Source organism: Anolis carolinensis, chromosome 2 (genome assembly GCF_035594765.1).
Source record: "Anolis carolinensis isolate JA03-04 chromosome 2, rAnoCar3.1.pri, whole genome shotgun sequence".
In the NCBI taxonomy this organism is placed as follows: Eukaryota; Metazoa; Chordata; class Lepidosauria; order Squamata; family Dactyloidae; genus Anolis; species Anolis carolinensis.
The window spans coordinates 137,705,097-137,722,824 of record NC_085842.1 but is presented as its reverse complement, the minus strand read 5'-3'; the positions used below and the strand labels follow the sequence as shown (position 1 = coordinate 137,722,824).

Here is a 17,728-nt window from a genome sequence, read left to right as displayed (position 1 = left end):
CCCTACCATATTTGAAGGAAGTGGCAAGAAGAAAGAGCACATTTTATTTTCTTACTTTTATATTCTGCCTTGCCTTGATAGGATTCAAGATGATGTACATAGGAATCCTGGAAGGGAAAGACTGAAGATAGGCAGAAGTAACTAATGAGCTTCATGGCTTCATGAAGCCCCCCCACCTTTGAAGTTAACTGAATGGCATTGGTGGTTGTTTGATATTATTACTGTTGTATAAACCTTTGTTTTAACTTCTGTTTTATCATCTTCTTGTGTTTTAAACTGTGTATATTGTTAATGTATTTGCGCTGTTACTTTTATAACATTGTGAGCCGTCCCGAGTCCCCACAGGGAGATGGTGGCGGGGTATAAATAAAGTATTATTATTATTATTATTATTATTATTATTATTATTATTATTATTGACACAACGACGTTGTATGACACAGCAAACAAGATAGATATGCTGGATTTCGTTTCACAAAATCACAAGTCGAACACTTCCCAAGTGTCTAGGACTGTGTGATGTATTTTCGGATGATGCGTGCAGATCCCAGTAAGGTGGCCTTTTGCAGTTGGCAGATCGTAATTTTGTCAATGTCTATTGTTTCCAAATGCCGGCTGAGATCTTTTGGCACGGCACCCAGTGTGCCCATCACCACCGGGACCACCTACACTGGTTTCTGCCAGAGTCTTTGAAGTTCAATCTTGAGGTCCTGATAGCGGCTGAGTTTTTCCTGTTGTTTTTCTTCAATGCGACTGTCACCTGGGATGGCAACATCAATGATTCAAACCTTGTTCTTTTCCACAACTGTGATGTCTGGTGTGTTGTGTTCCAGAACTTTGTCAGTCTGGATTCGGAAGTGCCACAGTATCTTTGCGTGTTCATTTTCCACAACCTTTGCAGGTTTGTGATCCCACCAGTTCTTAACTGCAGGGAGGTGATACTTGAGGCATAGGTTCCAATGAATCATTTGGGCCACATTGTTGTGCCTCTGTTTGTAGTCTGTCTGTGCAATTTTCTTACAGCAGCTGAGGATATGATCAATGGTTTCATTGGTTTCCTTGCACAGTCTGCACTTTGGGTCATCAACTGATTTTTCGATCTTGGCCTTAATTGCATTTGTTCTGATGGCTTGCTCCTGGGCTGCAAGGATCAGGCCTTCTGTCTCCTTCTTCAGGGTCCCATTCGTGAGCCAGAGCCAGGTCTTCTCTTTATCAGCTTTTCCTTCAATTTTGTCAAGGAACTTTCCATGCAGTGTTTTGTTGTGCCAGCTGTCAGCTCTAGTTTGTAGTGCGGTTTTCTTGTACTGGTTTTTTGTCTGCTGTGCTTTGAGGAGTTTCTGATTTTTGACTTCAATCAAAGCAGGTTCTTCACTTTGTTTTACATATTCTGCCAGGGCATGTTCTTCTTCTTTGACTGCTTGTTTTACTTGCAAGAGTCCTCTGCCCCCTGATCTTCTAGGCAGATACAGCCGGTCAACATCACTGCGAGGGTGCAGTGAATGATGAATGGTCATGAGTTTTCTTGTTTTTCTGTCCAAATTGTCCAGTTCCGCCTGTGTCCCATTTATAATGCCAGCAGTATATCTTATGACAGGTATGGCCCAGGTGTTTATGGCCTTGATGGTGTTGCCTCCATTGAGCTTGCTTTTGAGAATTTTTCTGACCCTTTGTGTGTATTCTTTACTGACCACAGTCTTCACATGTTCATGCTTGATGTTGTCCAGCTGTAATATGCCCAGATATTTATAGGCCTCTGGCTGGTGACACTTTATTGTTTGGCCATTGGGCATATTGATGCCCTCACTTTCAATTATTTTTCCCTTCTTCAATGCCACTGTCGAACATTTGTCCAAACCAAACTCCATGTTGATATCAGTGCTAAAAATTCGGACAGTGTTGGTCAGAGATTGGATTTCAGTTTCCGTTTTCCCATACAGCTTCAGGTCATCCATGTACATCAAATGTGAAATTTTATGAGAATTCTTAGATGTTTGGTAGCCGAGATTTGTTTTTTGTAAGATTGTTGACAGAGGGATCATGGCAATAATGAAAAGCAGAGGGGACAATGAGTCTCCCTGGAAAATTCCTCTCCTGATGTTGACAAGTCCATAACTTTCATTTCCAACAAACAGTTCAGTTTTCCAGTGCTCCATCATGTTTTCAATGAAGGTGCCAACATTTTTACTAATCCCGATGGCGTCCAGGCACTTGATGATCCAGCTGTGTGGGAGTGAGTCAAAGGCCTTTTTGTAGTCAATCCACGTCATGTGAAGATTAGCTTTTCGGCTCTTACAGTTCTCCAGAATCATTTTGTCAATTAGTAACTGGTCTTTTGTGCCCCTGCTTTTCCATTTGTTGCCTTTCTGTTCATCTGGCAAGATGTTTTTTTTTTTTCAAGATAGTCTTGAATTCTGTCAGTTATGATGCCAGTCAGTAGTTTAAACATAGTGGGCAGACATGTTATTGGCCTGTAGTTTCCTGGTGCTGCTCCTTTTGCTGGATCCTTTTGTATCAGGTATGTTCTTCCAGTTGTTAGCCATTCACTGATACTTCCTTTCTGCAGCATCTCATTGAATTGTTGGGCCATTTTTCCATGTAAACTAATCAGATGTTTGAGCCAAAATCCATGAAGTTGATCAGTACCAGGCGATGTCCAGTTCTTGACTTTTTGCACTCGTTTGCTGATCATTTCAGTTGTTATTTCCATCTGTTCCATTTTGTTCTGTGAGAATTTTCCTTCAAACTCCTTTATCCACCCAGCGTTTTTGTTGTAGTTCTTATTATTTTCCCAAAGCTCTTTCCAGAACTTCGTTGTTGCAGTTTTCTCTGGCTTTATGGTTACTGTGTCTGTTTTTTGGTTCAGGCTCTGATAGAACCGTCTTTGGTCTGATTGAAACAGTTGATTTTGTCTGTACTGGATGATTCTGGCTTCATACCTTTCAATTTTTCTGGCTGTTGCTGTAATTTGTTTTTTCACAATTTCCAAAGCTTCTTCAATTTTTCTGGTGTTCAGCCAGTACTTTCGGATCAGGTATTGCTTGATTTTGTCATTCTTCAGTTTCTTCTCTTTCATATTTTTCATGTTACTTGCATCTGATCTAAGCTTTTTGATTTTCAACTCTAGCCTGACCTTCCACTTTGGTTTTCCAGTCGATTTTCTTTGGGGCTGCTTTGGTTGTAGGAGCCCAAGCTCTTCTGTTACTATCACTGCTGCACTGTAGGCATACTGGTTTGTTTGTTCAATTGATGTTATTTGGACAGTGGAGAGTACTGCATTCACATCTTTCATGAGAGGCGCCAGGTGTCTCTTGAGCACTGTTTTTAGAGTTGGGAGCCGCTTTCTTATTGCATTTGCTGCAGCAGGAGCCATGATCTTATCCTTGAGCTCTTGTTGTCTTGCTGTCAAGGTTCCTGGTGGTTCAGCAGATGTTTCAAGTGCTGGTTCATGAAATTCTTGCAAAAGCTCCACACTTTCTTCTGGTTCAATCTGTTCCACCATTCCAAGTGTTGCTGGAGTCTCTGCTGCTGTCTGTGCTGTGGTCTGATGGTAATTTACTTTGCAAATTTTCTGGATTTCTTCGAGTTCAACTTCACTGAACACTTTGTTTCTGATTATGAATCTTCGTTGGTCAGCCAGTCGGGGTTCTGTTATCTGTGAGTCAGGGTACTCTTGTTTCCACAGTTGATGCATCCTTTTTTGGTAGCCATGCCTTTGAGGTTCAGATTTGTAGTAGCATTTCATAATTGTGCGGTTTTCTGGCATTGTGTATTTCTGCCGCTTCTGTGACTGTTCATTTGGGGTTTGATGATTCCGTAGCCCACTTGTCAATGGATGTCCAGAATCAGCAGCATCCACCGTGGTCCTTTTTATCCTGGGCGATGACCGAGCCAGTATAGACTTCGTTTGGGTTTGTTTCTCCATAATGCTAATGGGTTAGGTGCTCTTAGTTCTGCTCTTAGTTCTGCTCCTCAGCTGAGGCCTCTCTGGCTTGGTTGGACCTACCGGCAGTTACACTACCGCCAGCACAGCCCTCAGTCAACATTGGAGCAGTTAAGCCCCCCCACCACGTCAAGGTGGCACCTGCGGGGGGGATTATTATTATTATTATTATTATTATTATTATTATTATTATTATTATTTGGGCCTTTCCCGTTCTAGCCCAAGGCATCTGACAGATGGCAAGTTCTTTAACCTCAGCAGGCTGAAAGCCAAAAGTAAGGTCATAACTTCTGTTATAGATCTCCAATATGCTGACAATAACATAGTATGTGCTCATTCAGAGAAATATCTACGAGCCACTTTAAACCCATTAACAGAAGGATATGAAAAGCTTGGCTTCTCATTGAATAGCAAGAAAACCAAAATGTTCTACCAATAAGCATCAACCAATCCCTCTACAATGTCAGAAATGATGTAATGCTAGAAAACTATAAAATATAAAACCACTTGAGCTCTGTGAGCATAGCATTTTTTGAATGAAGCAGAGAGTATTCAAGGTTGGGGCATTTGTAGAGACATCAAGATGTTTGTTTATAAAGTTACTGTCCTCCCAACTGTATTTTAAATCTGAGAAATATGGACCATCTAGAACATCACTCTTGACTCCTGGAACAATTCCATCAGCGTTGCTTTCTAAAAATCCTGCAAATCTCTTGGGAAGGCATTCTGGAAGAAGCCAGCAGCACTGAAGCAATGATTCCCTGGCATCAACTTTGCTGGACCGGCCACATTGTTCAAATGCACAATCACTGTCTCCCAAAGCAGTTGCTTTACTCTCAGCTCAAGAAAGGAAAATGGAATGTTGATAAACAGCAAAAGAGATTTCAAGACAGGCTTAAAGATAAATCTTAAAAAAATGTGAAATAAATACTGAGAACTGGGAAGTCCTGGTGCTCAAGCTTTCAACTGGAGGTCATCTGCTATGGATTGTGAAAAGGTGAAAGGGAGAAATGTGACAGGATGAAGAAATGTCAAGAAAATCCTTGTTGGGACCACCTTCCACCTCAAAATCTATTTTCCTGTTGCAAAAGACCATTTGATTCAGAATAGGTCTCTACAGTAACTTATGGACCCACTGGCATGACTCTTGGAAGACAATCATATTCGGCTACAAGCAGTAGCCAATGATGATATGATGATGAGACCCACAGGAACAATAGTTGACTGATGAGTCAATATATAAACAAATCCAATTGATTCAGTAGCAATAGCTCTATCTAGCAATAAGATTCAGATCATTTTGTCCTAACCTTCTCTTTTGCTCTGCATTGAGAAAGAGGAGAAAGTGGCATGGACTGTTCATAAAATTGTGGCCCTTAATCTAGCTCATTTATTCTAACTCACAGATTTATTATGGGATGAGAAGGGAAATAGCAACTCCAAAAAATTGTGCATTTCTTATAATGTAATGGAAGGAGCTAACTAAATGCAGAAAAATGACACTGGACCATTGCCAATTCTCTGTCTGCAAAAGGAACTGAAAGAAATCTGACCTCCGTGTGCAAACAAAATATATGTACTGTCGGGTGATACCAGAAGGCTGCACTGTGACCCTCATCCAATTCACAGTGAAGATAGGGTGAGGAAAAAATAGATCCCATTACCATGTATTTCGACTGCTAGTTGAAGTACAGTACAAACCAAATTAGCACATGCTGAAGCAAAGGAGTCATAAAGATATAGCTCTACAGGCTAAACCACTCTAACTCTGCTCAAGGCCCTGCCTGAAGATTCAACAGTCATAATTAAGTGCTTTACAGTTTTAAGCACCACCAAGACATTTGACACATCCTTCAGTTACAATCCCTATTAACTACATCACCAGATGGCCCCTGTCCTAACCATTCTGTGGGTGCGATGTAGAAGAAGAAGAAATGATTTGCAGGGGGAAATTACTCATACAGCTAGAAAGCAGAATTAAGTTTTAAAAAATAGAGTAGCGGCTTCACTGAACAAGGAGTCCCCTTGCCTGTCCTTTAAATGTTATGAAAAGAGATAGTTTATGGGTATGCTGTCTTACAAAACCTGAGCATGCCACAGTATATTGAGAAAAGAGCTAAAGAAATTATGCTATGTATATTCTCTGCTCATGAAAACTGGAAGAGTCAATTGGGGGCTGATGAAAGGGGAATAACATTCAGAAAGAGATCTAAGTATCCACCAGTCATCAGAGAAAAAGGGTGAGATATAAAGTGAACGCAGAGGCTTCTTCTACCTATTATTTTTCCGACCATGGGGGCAGAGTATGGCATTGAACTCTACCAGAAAATACTATAACAACAGAAATTTTGGCCAACACAAAGTATAATATTTTCCTGCCCTTCTCCCAGGACATCCCTTTGAATCTTGCCCAATTTTAATTCCCAACAGCACTAGCCAACATAGCCAATAATGAGGGATTATGGGAGAGGCAGAGCAACAGCATCTACTAGGCCACATTTTCCCTGTACTGTGAATACTGATTTGAACAGGAATACCAAACACACATTGAGCATCCTTTATCTGGAATTCCAAAATCCAAAATATTCCAAAACCTGACATCGTTCACATGGGTGGAGTAACACATTTGCTTTTTGACGGTCCAATGTACACCAACTTTTGTTTCATGTATAAAATTATGGGGAAAAAATCTAAATTGCCTTCAGACTGTGAGTATAGGGTGTATATGAACTATAAATAAATTTTGTATTTAGACTTGGGTTCTATCTCCAAGATACCTCATTAAGTACATATATGCAAATAGGGGGATTTCAAAATCAGAAAAAAAAATCCAAAACACTTCCAATCCCAAGCATTACAGATAATCATTTCTCTCTCACACCATCTATAACAACTGGCCCAATATCCAAACATCATTATGTTGAGTGTTTTCCACCCCCACTCCTCAATTGTTGAAAGTTAGCAAAACCAGTAAACTGTTTAATGCGATGATAGTGGAATGAGAAGATGAGGGCATTGAAACTTCACATTTCGAACAAAGAACAAGATGTGAAGCTCTCTCCCGTTGCATTTACCTTTGTTTCCTATAACGTTTACTTTGGCACTAAGGTTTGATTTGTTCTATTTTGTTTTTGAGAATGGCAAAAAAAGCTAGTGCTGATAAGGGACTGTGCTATTCAGACTGAATCAGCAAATGTTAAATACTAATCAGCACATGCCTGCTGTGATCCTGTTTGCTCATTCTTGTTCTTAAACCTCATCAGGAGCAATCCCCATTATTTAGGATAATTGCTTTCTGCAACTCAGTCTGAGCTTTAAGTAGCACAATGGTGAAGCAGGAGGAGCTTTATGTGAAACACTTTCATCAGTATGGAAATGTCCTTTCACCATTTTTGACTATTTGAAGGATGTGGATGTCATTACAGTAAAAAGAAAAGCTTTTGTCTATTCTAAAAACATCATCCCAAAAGGAGTATGTTTACCCTCCATTCTCTCAATGATTAGTGGTCCATTTACACTATAAAATCAATGCAATTTGATACGACTTTACTACCATGGTTCAGTGGTATGGAATCATGGGAGTTACAGTTTTATGAGGTCTTTAGACTTCTGCCAATGAGTGCTGGCGCCTCACCAGATCCCAGATTTCCATAGAATTGAGCCATGGCAGTTAAAGTGATGTCAAACTGCATTAATTCTACAGTGAAGATGTACCATAAACGGTTCAGGACCTGCTTATCTTCATGATCACCTCCTCCTCTACCAACCCACACGGGCCTTAAGATCTGCCTAGGAGGCCCTTCTCTCACTTCTGCCTTCGTCTCAAGCACGATTGGTGGGGATGAGGGAGAGGGCCTTCTCGATGGTGGCCCCTTGGCTCTGGAACTCTCTCCCCAGAGAAATCAGACTGGCACCTACCCTGTTCACCTTTCACAAAGACCTAAAGACATGGATGTTCCAGTGCGATTTTGACCAAGCAGTCCTACTAGATACTCAGTCGACTTACAACTCATTATCAGTTACCGCACTTTATCACTGTTCCTTACCCTTTAGGGTTTTAGTGTTTACTGAGATTGCTCCTCTGCCCTTATTTTTGTTCGCCCTTATACCTCCTAGGAGCCCTATTCAGAGTTCTACACAATTTTACCCTCTGAATGTTTGGTTATTTTTATTGCCCTGGCTTTAATTCTGTTGATGTGTTTTATTGTTTTATGTAGTTATAATGTTTTTAATTAATTGTTCTGTGTTTTAACTTGTGCTGTTGTGCTTATCCTCATGTGAGCCGCCGTGGGTCTCTTCAGGGATATGGAGGTGGGATACAAAAATAAAGTTGTTGTTGTTGTTGTTGTTGTTGTTGTTGTTGTTGTTATTATTATTATTATTATTATTATTATTATTATTATTATACGACAATAGGATCAATCCAAAGAAGCAAATAAATGAGAAAATTAACTAAATTTGGTTTGTTCTCAGGAATTACATCCTTATGTTCTCTATGGAAATCCTAATGGGTTGGGTTTTTTTTATGGATGAGAAACAGCTCCCCCATTTTGGAGTGGTACAGTAACAGCAGAGACAGAAGAATGGAATGAATGAACAAGCATGAAAATTGCTAACACTTTTAGCAGCTTAAAAAATTTGAGTAATTTATTCCGAGGCCCTTTCTTTACCCACTCTAACTAAAATACAGTAGAGTCTCACTTATCCAAGCTTCACTTATCCAAGGTTCTTTATTATCCAAGGCAGTCTGCCTTTTAATAGTCATTTTTTTGTAGTAAATGTTGCGATGTTTTGGTGCTAAATTCATAAATACAGTAATTACTACATAACATTACTGTGTATTGAACTGCTTTTTCTGTCAATTTCTTGTAAAACATGATGTTTTGGTGCTTAATTTGTAAAATCATAATGTAATTTGATGTTTAATAGGCTTTTTTTCTTAATCCCTCCTAATTATCCAAGATTTTCGCTTATCCAATGTTCTGCCGGCCTGTTTATCTTGGATAAGTGAGACTCTACTGGACATGTATTTGACATGCATTTTTATCTATACCACTCCTTGCTCTTTCTCTTGTTTTTATTACCCACCTAAAGAAATAAGCATCAAACTATAATTTTGTATGAGCTAAATAGTTTCCCTCTTATTTTTATGACAGGATAACAACAACAACTACAACAACAACAAAAACAACAACCAGGTTGAAGTGTTATGTGGATACTGTCATAATAATCACCAGTAGGCACTAGACTAGCTATTTCTGTTGGAAGAAAAAGCAAATAAACTTTTTTAGTACAAAGTGATTAATTGGGGGGGGGGGGTCCCCATCTTTCTTTCTTTCTTTCTTTCTTTCTTTCTTTCTTTCTTTCTTTCTTTCTTTCTTTCTTTCTTTCTTTGATCTATAGGCTCAAGTCTTTTGATTCCTTCTCACCTATTACTTTACCCTTCTGGGAAAGGAGTTTCCATGAGACTAAACTCCAAAAATGGCTGCTAGCTTATCCCACACCAAGGACAATTTTAGGAGCTCTTGTAATCAAGTATAAGCTTATCTCCTTTTCTATCCAAAGATGGATTTTCTTTTGTTTTTTATCATTCAAGAGCATTCTGAGAAATTATTTTTGCCTCTACCATTCTGATTAAAATAAATACCAAATATTCCTAGAATTTTCTGGGCAGAATCTGGCATTTTGAGTTGCTGGAAAGGAGACAGACAGTTAAGGTCTTCCAAAGTAGAAGGTACTATGTCCAAACTTCTTATTTCCAATCATGTGAGAACAAAATATAGGAAAGGGCAAGACCTTCTGTTCCCTTCAGATTGGTAATAGCACAGGTCATAGTGGTGGTGATGAAATTGCTATTACTGATCATCACCATCGATCACTGTTGTTCTCGTCAGCATCATCCACAACCCTACTCCTGTTTTCATGTGAGCCTTGTACCTTTTTTTAAATGGTAGCTATCTAACAGATGACTCCCAAAAACCATGTTAGATATAGAAAGGAGAGGAGAGGAGAGGAGAGGAGAGGAGAGGAGAGGAGAGGAAAGGAAAGGAAAGGAAAGGAAAGGAAAGGAAAGGAAAGGAAAGGAAAGGAAAGGAAAGGAAAGGAAAGGAAAGAGGGAGATGAGGCAGGGTTCTTCTGGCAACATGAAAAACAAGCAGAGTACCAGTGACCAGAAAGGACCTGTCTCTTTCCATGCCATGATTATGTTTAAAGATGGTGTTTCATTACCAAACCCACCTCTGGAGTTCTTTCAAAGAGACTGTGATTTTCAGGCTATGGCCAAGGATGAAAAGGACAGCAAGGATATCTGCCCATTGGACCATCTCTCCCAGTGGACCCCCTTTTAACACACGAGGGCTGAAAACATCTCCCGATTCTTCTGTCAAGAAGCCAATGTGGATCAAAATCTGGGGGAAGAAAGAGAGAAGGAGGTAAACAAGGAGGAGGTCCATTAAGAAAAGGAAACAAATCCAGAGAGCACACAGCAAGTCAAGCATTTCACTCTAATAATGCCACATGGACAGTTTGGTTCTCAAGCAACTGATGTAACTGTCTACCTGTTTTTGATCTCTCTGTTTGCCCTGTAATTTCTCTTCCAGTTTATGGGAAGCCTTCAGCCACTGTGCAGTCAAATGCCGGATCCTTTTCTTCATGAAGATCAAAGACTCCTTGCCGCTGCCAATCAGTTCCAGGAGGTAGGATAAGTCTCTCTGAAAAGCTGCCTAGGAAGGACGAGGGAGGAGGAGAGGATATAAGTAGGTTGTTCTAGATAATGCAAGGCCCCAGGGTCCACATAAACCCACTTTCCAAGTTTTTTAGGCCTCTGCACATACATTTTTTTTCTCACTCTCCCCATTGTCTCTACAATATTTTGAAGAAGACTGAAGATAAAATCCATAGCTATATTAGAGCTATTTTGAGCACTGATGGCTAGACAGAGGCTGGCAATATGCAGAAGGCCATTTTGGTAATTAATTCTAATATAGAGAGTGGAGATGATTTCTATATGAATACAAGTGTTACCTTCTGAAACAAAATGTTGCAGAGCAGACTGGCATGTTCCTATTCAGGGTTCAAGCCAGCAGCCTTGTCCTTCTCCAGAATACTCCAATCTGTTTCTTTCTTCCCTATTCCCCCATTTTGCACACCCCAATAAACATTAAGCAGTCACTGTCCATAGACGATGCTGTTCCTCATAGGCTGCATTTGCATTATGCAGATGGGCATTTCCCAAGGTTATACATTTCTGGGTTTTTCCAACCCTCCTGACCCTCCCTCTTGGTTCTCAGTGGTGCCATTTGGCTTGCATCCCATCAGCGCTTGCCAGCTGAGTTAGATATGCCCATTATATGTTAACAATCTGGTTGGCATCAAGAGACATTGTCAAGCGCTTGCAAAGTCCACATAAAATAAGTATGTCAGTATTGCCTTCTGGTTCAACAGAGTGAAATTGACCTGGAATAGCATTATATCTTGGAAAACTAAACTGATATTACTTCCAAATTCTATCAAAAATTCTGAAAAGGAACCATTACAGCATTTGCTGGGACTGTGCTCAGTTATTAGGTAATTTTATCTTTATGAAGCTGTTATAAAATGCAGGGGAAGGGAGAACTGAATTAAGCTTCATTTCATTATATATTATATACTGAGAGGAAGGCCGTTAGGGAAAGATGTCTAAGAATTAGGAAAATGGGCATCTGTCATATTCCCTTGAAGAATTCTTGTTTAACATCTACAATATTTTGGCAAAGGGGAATTCTAAAAATCTTCATAAGGGTGGCTTGAAGAATTGGAGACACACAGTCCTCATCTTTCTCCTCTTTACTCCAAAAACCTTCAGACAAATGGTTATGACAAATGGGTAAAGAGGGATTCAACTTCCTAGAACTGCTTGGGAAAGAGAGAGACCTAACCAACTCCTCGCTTTCCACCAAGGCATTCTGCTAATGTGGTTCTGAAAGGAGTGTGACTATGTACAAGAAAAGGCATAAATTTACAACACGCCACACAGCAGCCTAATGGATCTTAAGTGCCTCTTTACCAGAGTTTAGAAAATTGCTTTTTGAGGTCCTCAGATTTCAGCATCTCTGAGCTAGTGTAGCCATTGGATGTTGTAATCCACAAATTAAATCTTCCAAACTGTATTCTTTAATGGCACTTAGCCCAGCCAAAGTGGAGGTGGAACATCCTGATTAGTGGGCAGGAAAGTTCAGGTCCTGTCTAGACTTACAATTTTCTTTCTGCCTTTGCCCAACATCATCAGAAATGTTTCACTGCTATAGATTTTTTTTACAAAGAGATTTTCTGGTACATTGTTTTTCCTTGGAACCCTGTACCTATTCTATTGGAACATTTAATCTAACAAGCTTCAGGAGAGAATAGGTGGCTGAAAATCAAACAAGATCTTAAAAGAAATGCATATTCCAACAACCAGTTCAATACACCCCTTTCCCCTCCCATGACAGGATTTCCTCAGGGATACTTGCCTCTGCAAGCTGACTTGCAAATTAAGTCTGTGTTTAACTTCCAGTGACCAAAGCAGGCTACACACAAACTATATAGATGGGGGCAATTTCACACTATGACAAATGGGCACATTTCACCACTTGAGGGAGCACCTCCTTTACAAATGTGCTTTGGCTTGTTATGAGCTAGTGTTACTTAACATGCACAGTCTCAAACCTACAAGTCTCACCTGCACCCGGGGCAGTGGCTTTGTGGAAGGTAAAGCTGCTGTCTGGTTCCGCCAAGGCAACACTGGGCAGAACCACTCAACTTCGCTGAGGTAGATGAGGAATGAGCATTCTGTGCCATCCACACCAAAAAATGCATAGCAGGGGTCTGATGTCCACCTGGCCCTCATCCACTGCAAGAGAAATGGGGTATTAGGAAGACCTTTACACCTGTGATAGTCAAAGTAGCTTTCAAGGGGAATGAATGGTGCTTCACATCTGAATCAAGAAGGTGCCTACATTTCTCAAAGATAATCTTGTCATCGTCTCACTTGTTCAGTCGTCTCCAACTCTTCGTGACCTCATGGACCAGCCTACACCAGAGCTCCCTGTCGGCCGTCGCAGCCCCCAGTTCCTTCAAGGTCGAGCCAGTCACTTCAAGGATACTGTCTATCCATCTCACCCTTGGTCGGCCTCTCTTCCTTTTTCCTTCCATTTTCCCCAGCATCGTGATCTTCTCCAAGCTTTCCTGTCTTCTCATGTTGTGGCCAAAATACTTCAACTTTGCCTCTAATATCCTTCCCTCCAGTGAGCAGCTGGGCATTATTTCCTGGAGGATGGACTGGTTGGATCTTCTTGCGGTCCAAGACACTTTCAGGATTTTCCTCCAGCAGTTCAAAAGCATCTATCTTCCTTCGCTCAGCCTTCCTTACGGTCCAGCTCTCGCAGCCATAGGTTACTATGGGGAATACCATTGCTTTCACTATGCGGACCTTCGTTGCCAGTGTGTAAAGTAGATAATCTACTTTCTGATTTTATCATGCAATGTGTTAGGGAAATTATTGGCAATGTCAAAACAGGCATAGTTCTTGCTGAGCTTGAGAAGATTCAGGGAGAAAGGAAACATTTCAGACTGGAAATGATTCAAGAGAATCTGTGAAAACAGTTCAGAATGACTAGATTCCCAAAGGTGTAGCCATATTAGAAACGCCAGGGATTTCCACGGCATCTTAAAAACTAAGAAAAGCTTTTTATGAACCAGAATCCACTTTATCTGATACATGAAACTGAATACATGAAATCCTCATAAAAATTTGCTCACGGCACTAATCAAGGGGACAACTACTACACTTAAGGACCAGACCTACATGTATAAATTCATACATATATTTAAGTGTTGCCTTCCTGTCTGTGTCATGTGAGAAACAGCTGTAAAACAATTTAACACACTTCCTTCGCCCCTTAGAAATATTTTCATGACATTGCAAATAATACCTTGTCATGAAGCTCTGGTAGTATCTATCAATTCACCTCTCTCAAAGTTTATCCTGCTTATCACTGTGCTTCCCACCAGCACCGGTCATCACAGTAAACAAATAAATTTTGCAGCCCTTGCCAGAACAAAGGCATGCTAGCGTGTATGTGTCAAAAGTGGCAAAGTAAGAAATCAATACAGCAGTACGCTAGCATAGAAATGTAAAGCAACCATCTTCATACTTGGGAGGCAGAAATATAGCAAGGTTCTCAGGAAGTGATTTTGCATGCAAAGCAATAACCTCAGGCTTCTCTGTGGAGATCTATCATTCTCTATAATTGCTGGTGCCAGCCTCTTCCAAACTTAACTACACAAACGAATCCACTCAGGAGACAGCCTTCCACTCCCAATATGTAAAACACACCAATCATCCAGACAGGAGATCGAATTACTGCCTCCAACAATTAAATTACATTTAAAATTTAACCCAGCCATGGAAAGTGATGGCAGAAAATGACCTCCATGTAGATGAGACAATCAAAGTAAGGCACATTTGTGTCTTGTTAATCTGGCATTTAATTCCTTTTGTCAAGTATCTCAATTGGAAGCATGTAGATTTAAATAGTGGCTCATATTTCTCATGTATGTGTGTGTGTAAATAATTTGTATCCATTTTAAACATGTGCTCAGATATACAGCTGCACTCCAAGGCACCACCATGCAATGTCATGCCTTTGCTATATAGGCACTGGAAAAAAAATGTAAATATTCTTATCCTGTCTTAACACATTACAAAAGCCTTGCAAAGTAAATTGACTGCCAAACTAACAAGATTTATAAGAGAGGACCTTAGATCATTCCAACTATATTTTCAATGAAAAACATCATTTGGACTAAGCAGGTTCAACTAACACAAAGTACAAAACTACCGTACTTTAATTTGTGCAAAGGGAAATAGTTTTGTTGTATTTGCACAAAACGGGGGAGTAAGCAGGTCCTCCATGGAAGAATGAAATGAGCAAAAGATTATATCCCTAGTATCTTGTTTAAGTCAAGAATATGAACTACATGAGGCAAAGTGTTTTTCTGGGAAGCCAGCATCAGGTTGCAGTGTTTAGCTTATTCCCCAGGTCACAGATAACACTCCAGAGTAAAAACAAGCAAGGCAATAAATCCATTGGAGCTTCCTCACAATTGCTGGTATATGAATAATTAATACAGATGCAAATGCTACATTAGCACATTAATCATGCAATGCAGGGCAACCTAGTTGCTAAGGCTTTACACAAAGGAGTCATGTAACCTCACTCCTTTGTTTGTACTTTTTCGTTATTCTAACCTGCTCCACTGCTTGATCCTTTTGAATAGGAAATGTTAAGTATTCTCCTCTTTCAACAATGCATCCACCAGCAGAAAGATAAAATTCTTCTGAGGTTGACTATTAATGCTCTACTTCTATGGTTAGCTAGTTGTACCTAGATGTGCTGCTTGTTGCGATTGTTTTTAATAGTGTTTTAATGTGTGTGAATACCCTTTTCAAAAACTTTCATCATAACAAATTATTATACCACTCTGAAATGCCCCACACACAGAGTTCATATCCTGTTTCCACAGCAGCTGATAAAGCAAGATGATGATATTTCAGCTACTGATAGGAAGAAACCAAAGAGAGCCAATTTTACTGGCTGTAATGGCTATTGCATTTCCTGCCATCTTGGTACCCGTAGAAGTCCATTTTTGGTTTCCCAGTTAGACAGAAGCAAGCATCTTGTGTGCTAGTCCCAATGAAAATAGACAAATTAAATCAATGGTAGAATGGTTTGCTTCAATGGATCTGTTTTAGTGAGGATTAACAATAGGACTGGGGCCAGAATGGTAGTATAGCATTGTTCTGAAACAAATGAGAATGAGGATAAAGTTTCGTTCCCTTGTTCTGCCTGTTGTTTGGATACTAGTAGGGACTGCTACCAGCTTAGAAACTAATAAACACAATTACCATCACCACCAGACCACAATATAACAATGGTGAAAATAGCAGAAAAGTGGGCATTTGATGATGGTGAATAATATATGCAGAAGCAAAAACATGTCTCCCACTAACTGAATATAACTGTATCAGTAAAGCCACTAGCCTTTCATAGAGGTCCAGGTGAAATATAAATATGTTATTAAACAGAGATATGTATGAGTTCTTCCCCTGTTGTGTTTCTGCTTCCATTATCCCCTTTTTGACATGCCACAACCAAAGACTGTCTGATTTGAGTTCAGCCCGGATTCCTCTTAAGTCAGAATCAGAAATCTTACATTCAAACAAGCCTGAATCTTTAATCAACTTTGATTTGTTTCACACCTGATTGTTCCTCCAATTCTGATGCAAAGCAAAATTGTGGTTAATTAAACCACAGAGACTTCAGTTATGCCCTGATATTAGAGGGAGAAAGCATGGCATGGGAAAACCCAAAGCTCATGTATAACTCTCAACTTAATGGGTGGACTGGTGTGGAAGCGGACAAGGCCTGCCAGTTCCTACTACTGCCTTGGTTCTGTCTGACTGTAGTCCAGGATAGGAAGCCCTGAGCTTTTTGCCTTGCCTTTCCACTGTTTGCAAGACTTAATAGGCTTAAATGCAAACCAGTTACATTCCAGTTAGGCGGTGAGGTTCTAACTCTGATGGCCCTTTATGGGATAGCTAGCAACTCCCATGTCAATGGACTACTGCATCCACTCCAAGTTAATCTAGGAGCAAGCTAACATATTGAACTTCATCACCAAAGGAGCTTGAGCACCTTGGATAGCTCCTATAATACTGTACCATAAAACCAGGACAAATTCACCAGCCCTGTCACATGGGAGCAGCCCCTGTAAACTGCTCTTTACATCCTACAGTTTTGTTTTTCTCTGGAAAGGTGTGCAAATCCAAAAATTTCCTCCTTCCTTTAAAAACAACTGCCAACCAGACAGAGACATTGTCTTCTACATTTATTCCAATGGGAGCACAAATCCAAACTTTGCTTACTCACCTCCACTTTTCCAGAGCAGTCCGGGTACTTGGGGTCTCTTGGCACCTCACACTGGTCTCGTCTGCCTTCTATTGCTGTTGAGTACAGATGAGGGATGTATGTAAGAGGCAGAGGATTTAGTTGTGACCTGGGATTCTGCTGGAGAAGTTGGGTTCTAAGAATGCCAGCTTTTTAAAAGGAATACTTTAGTTATCGCTATTCTTGAAAATACAAATTGTCTTGCCTCTTGCCATTGCTGGCATCCTATACACTAGGCTTGCTCAAATAATTCGATTTCCCCGTTACCCGTTATTAATTCGTTATTTTCGTTAGTTTTGAAGCAATATACGGCCTTGATTGTCCACACGTCTGGATATCGCGGTTTCGAATCGCGAGAGGCCGTTTTTTCTTATTTCGTCGTTTTTTTCGTTAGGAAAAAAAAGCTTTTGCAAATCACCCAAACTCCCACCATTCAGGCCCTTTCCTTTTGCCCCTCAGCAAAAGGGGCGTCACGGGCTCAGCCAATGGGAGGGGGCGAGGGGGAAGGAGGCCGAGGAGGAGGAGGAAGACGGAGGGGGGAAATGGCCGCCGCCGCCTCGCCTCAGCTCAGGCCTGGTGTCTCTCTGTGAGGCGAGAAGGCGGCGGATGGAGCCGGGAATGGAGAGACCGAGAGAGACAGAGAGGGGCCCGGCGGTGAGGAGGAAGAGGCCCGGGATGCGAGGGGGTGTGGGCCAGGCCCGTCCTCGGCTGCTCCCGGGGAGGGAGGGAGGGAGGACTACGACTCCCAGGGGCCCAGATTCGCACCCTCCCTCCCCCCAATACAGGTCTCCATACGACGCTACATGAACTTGAATGGATA

At 40.8% G+C, this 17,728-nt stretch overlaps 1 protein-coding gene across 1 annotated transcript in view; it reads right to left on the bottom strand.

Moving 5' to 3' along the window:
- mgat5b (alpha-1,6-mannosylglycoprotein 6-beta-N-acetylglucosaminyltransferase B) overlaps nt 1-17,728 on the bottom strand; it is a 243,480-nt gene that overhangs the window by 74,695 nt on the left and 151,057 nt on the right. The window contains exons 5-8 of the mRNA XM_062970644.1: nt 16,891-16,964; nt 12,639-12,809; nt 10,498-10,662; nt 10,178-10,347 (exon numbers count right to left, since the gene is read on the bottom strand). Of these exons, the coding sequence (XP_062826714.1) occupies nt 10,178-10,347; nt 10,498-10,662; nt 12,639-12,809; nt 16,891-16,964 (580 nt within the window). The remainder of the gene's footprint in view (nt 1-10,177; nt 10,348-10,497; nt 10,663-12,638; nt 12,810-16,890; nt 16,965-17,728) is intronic.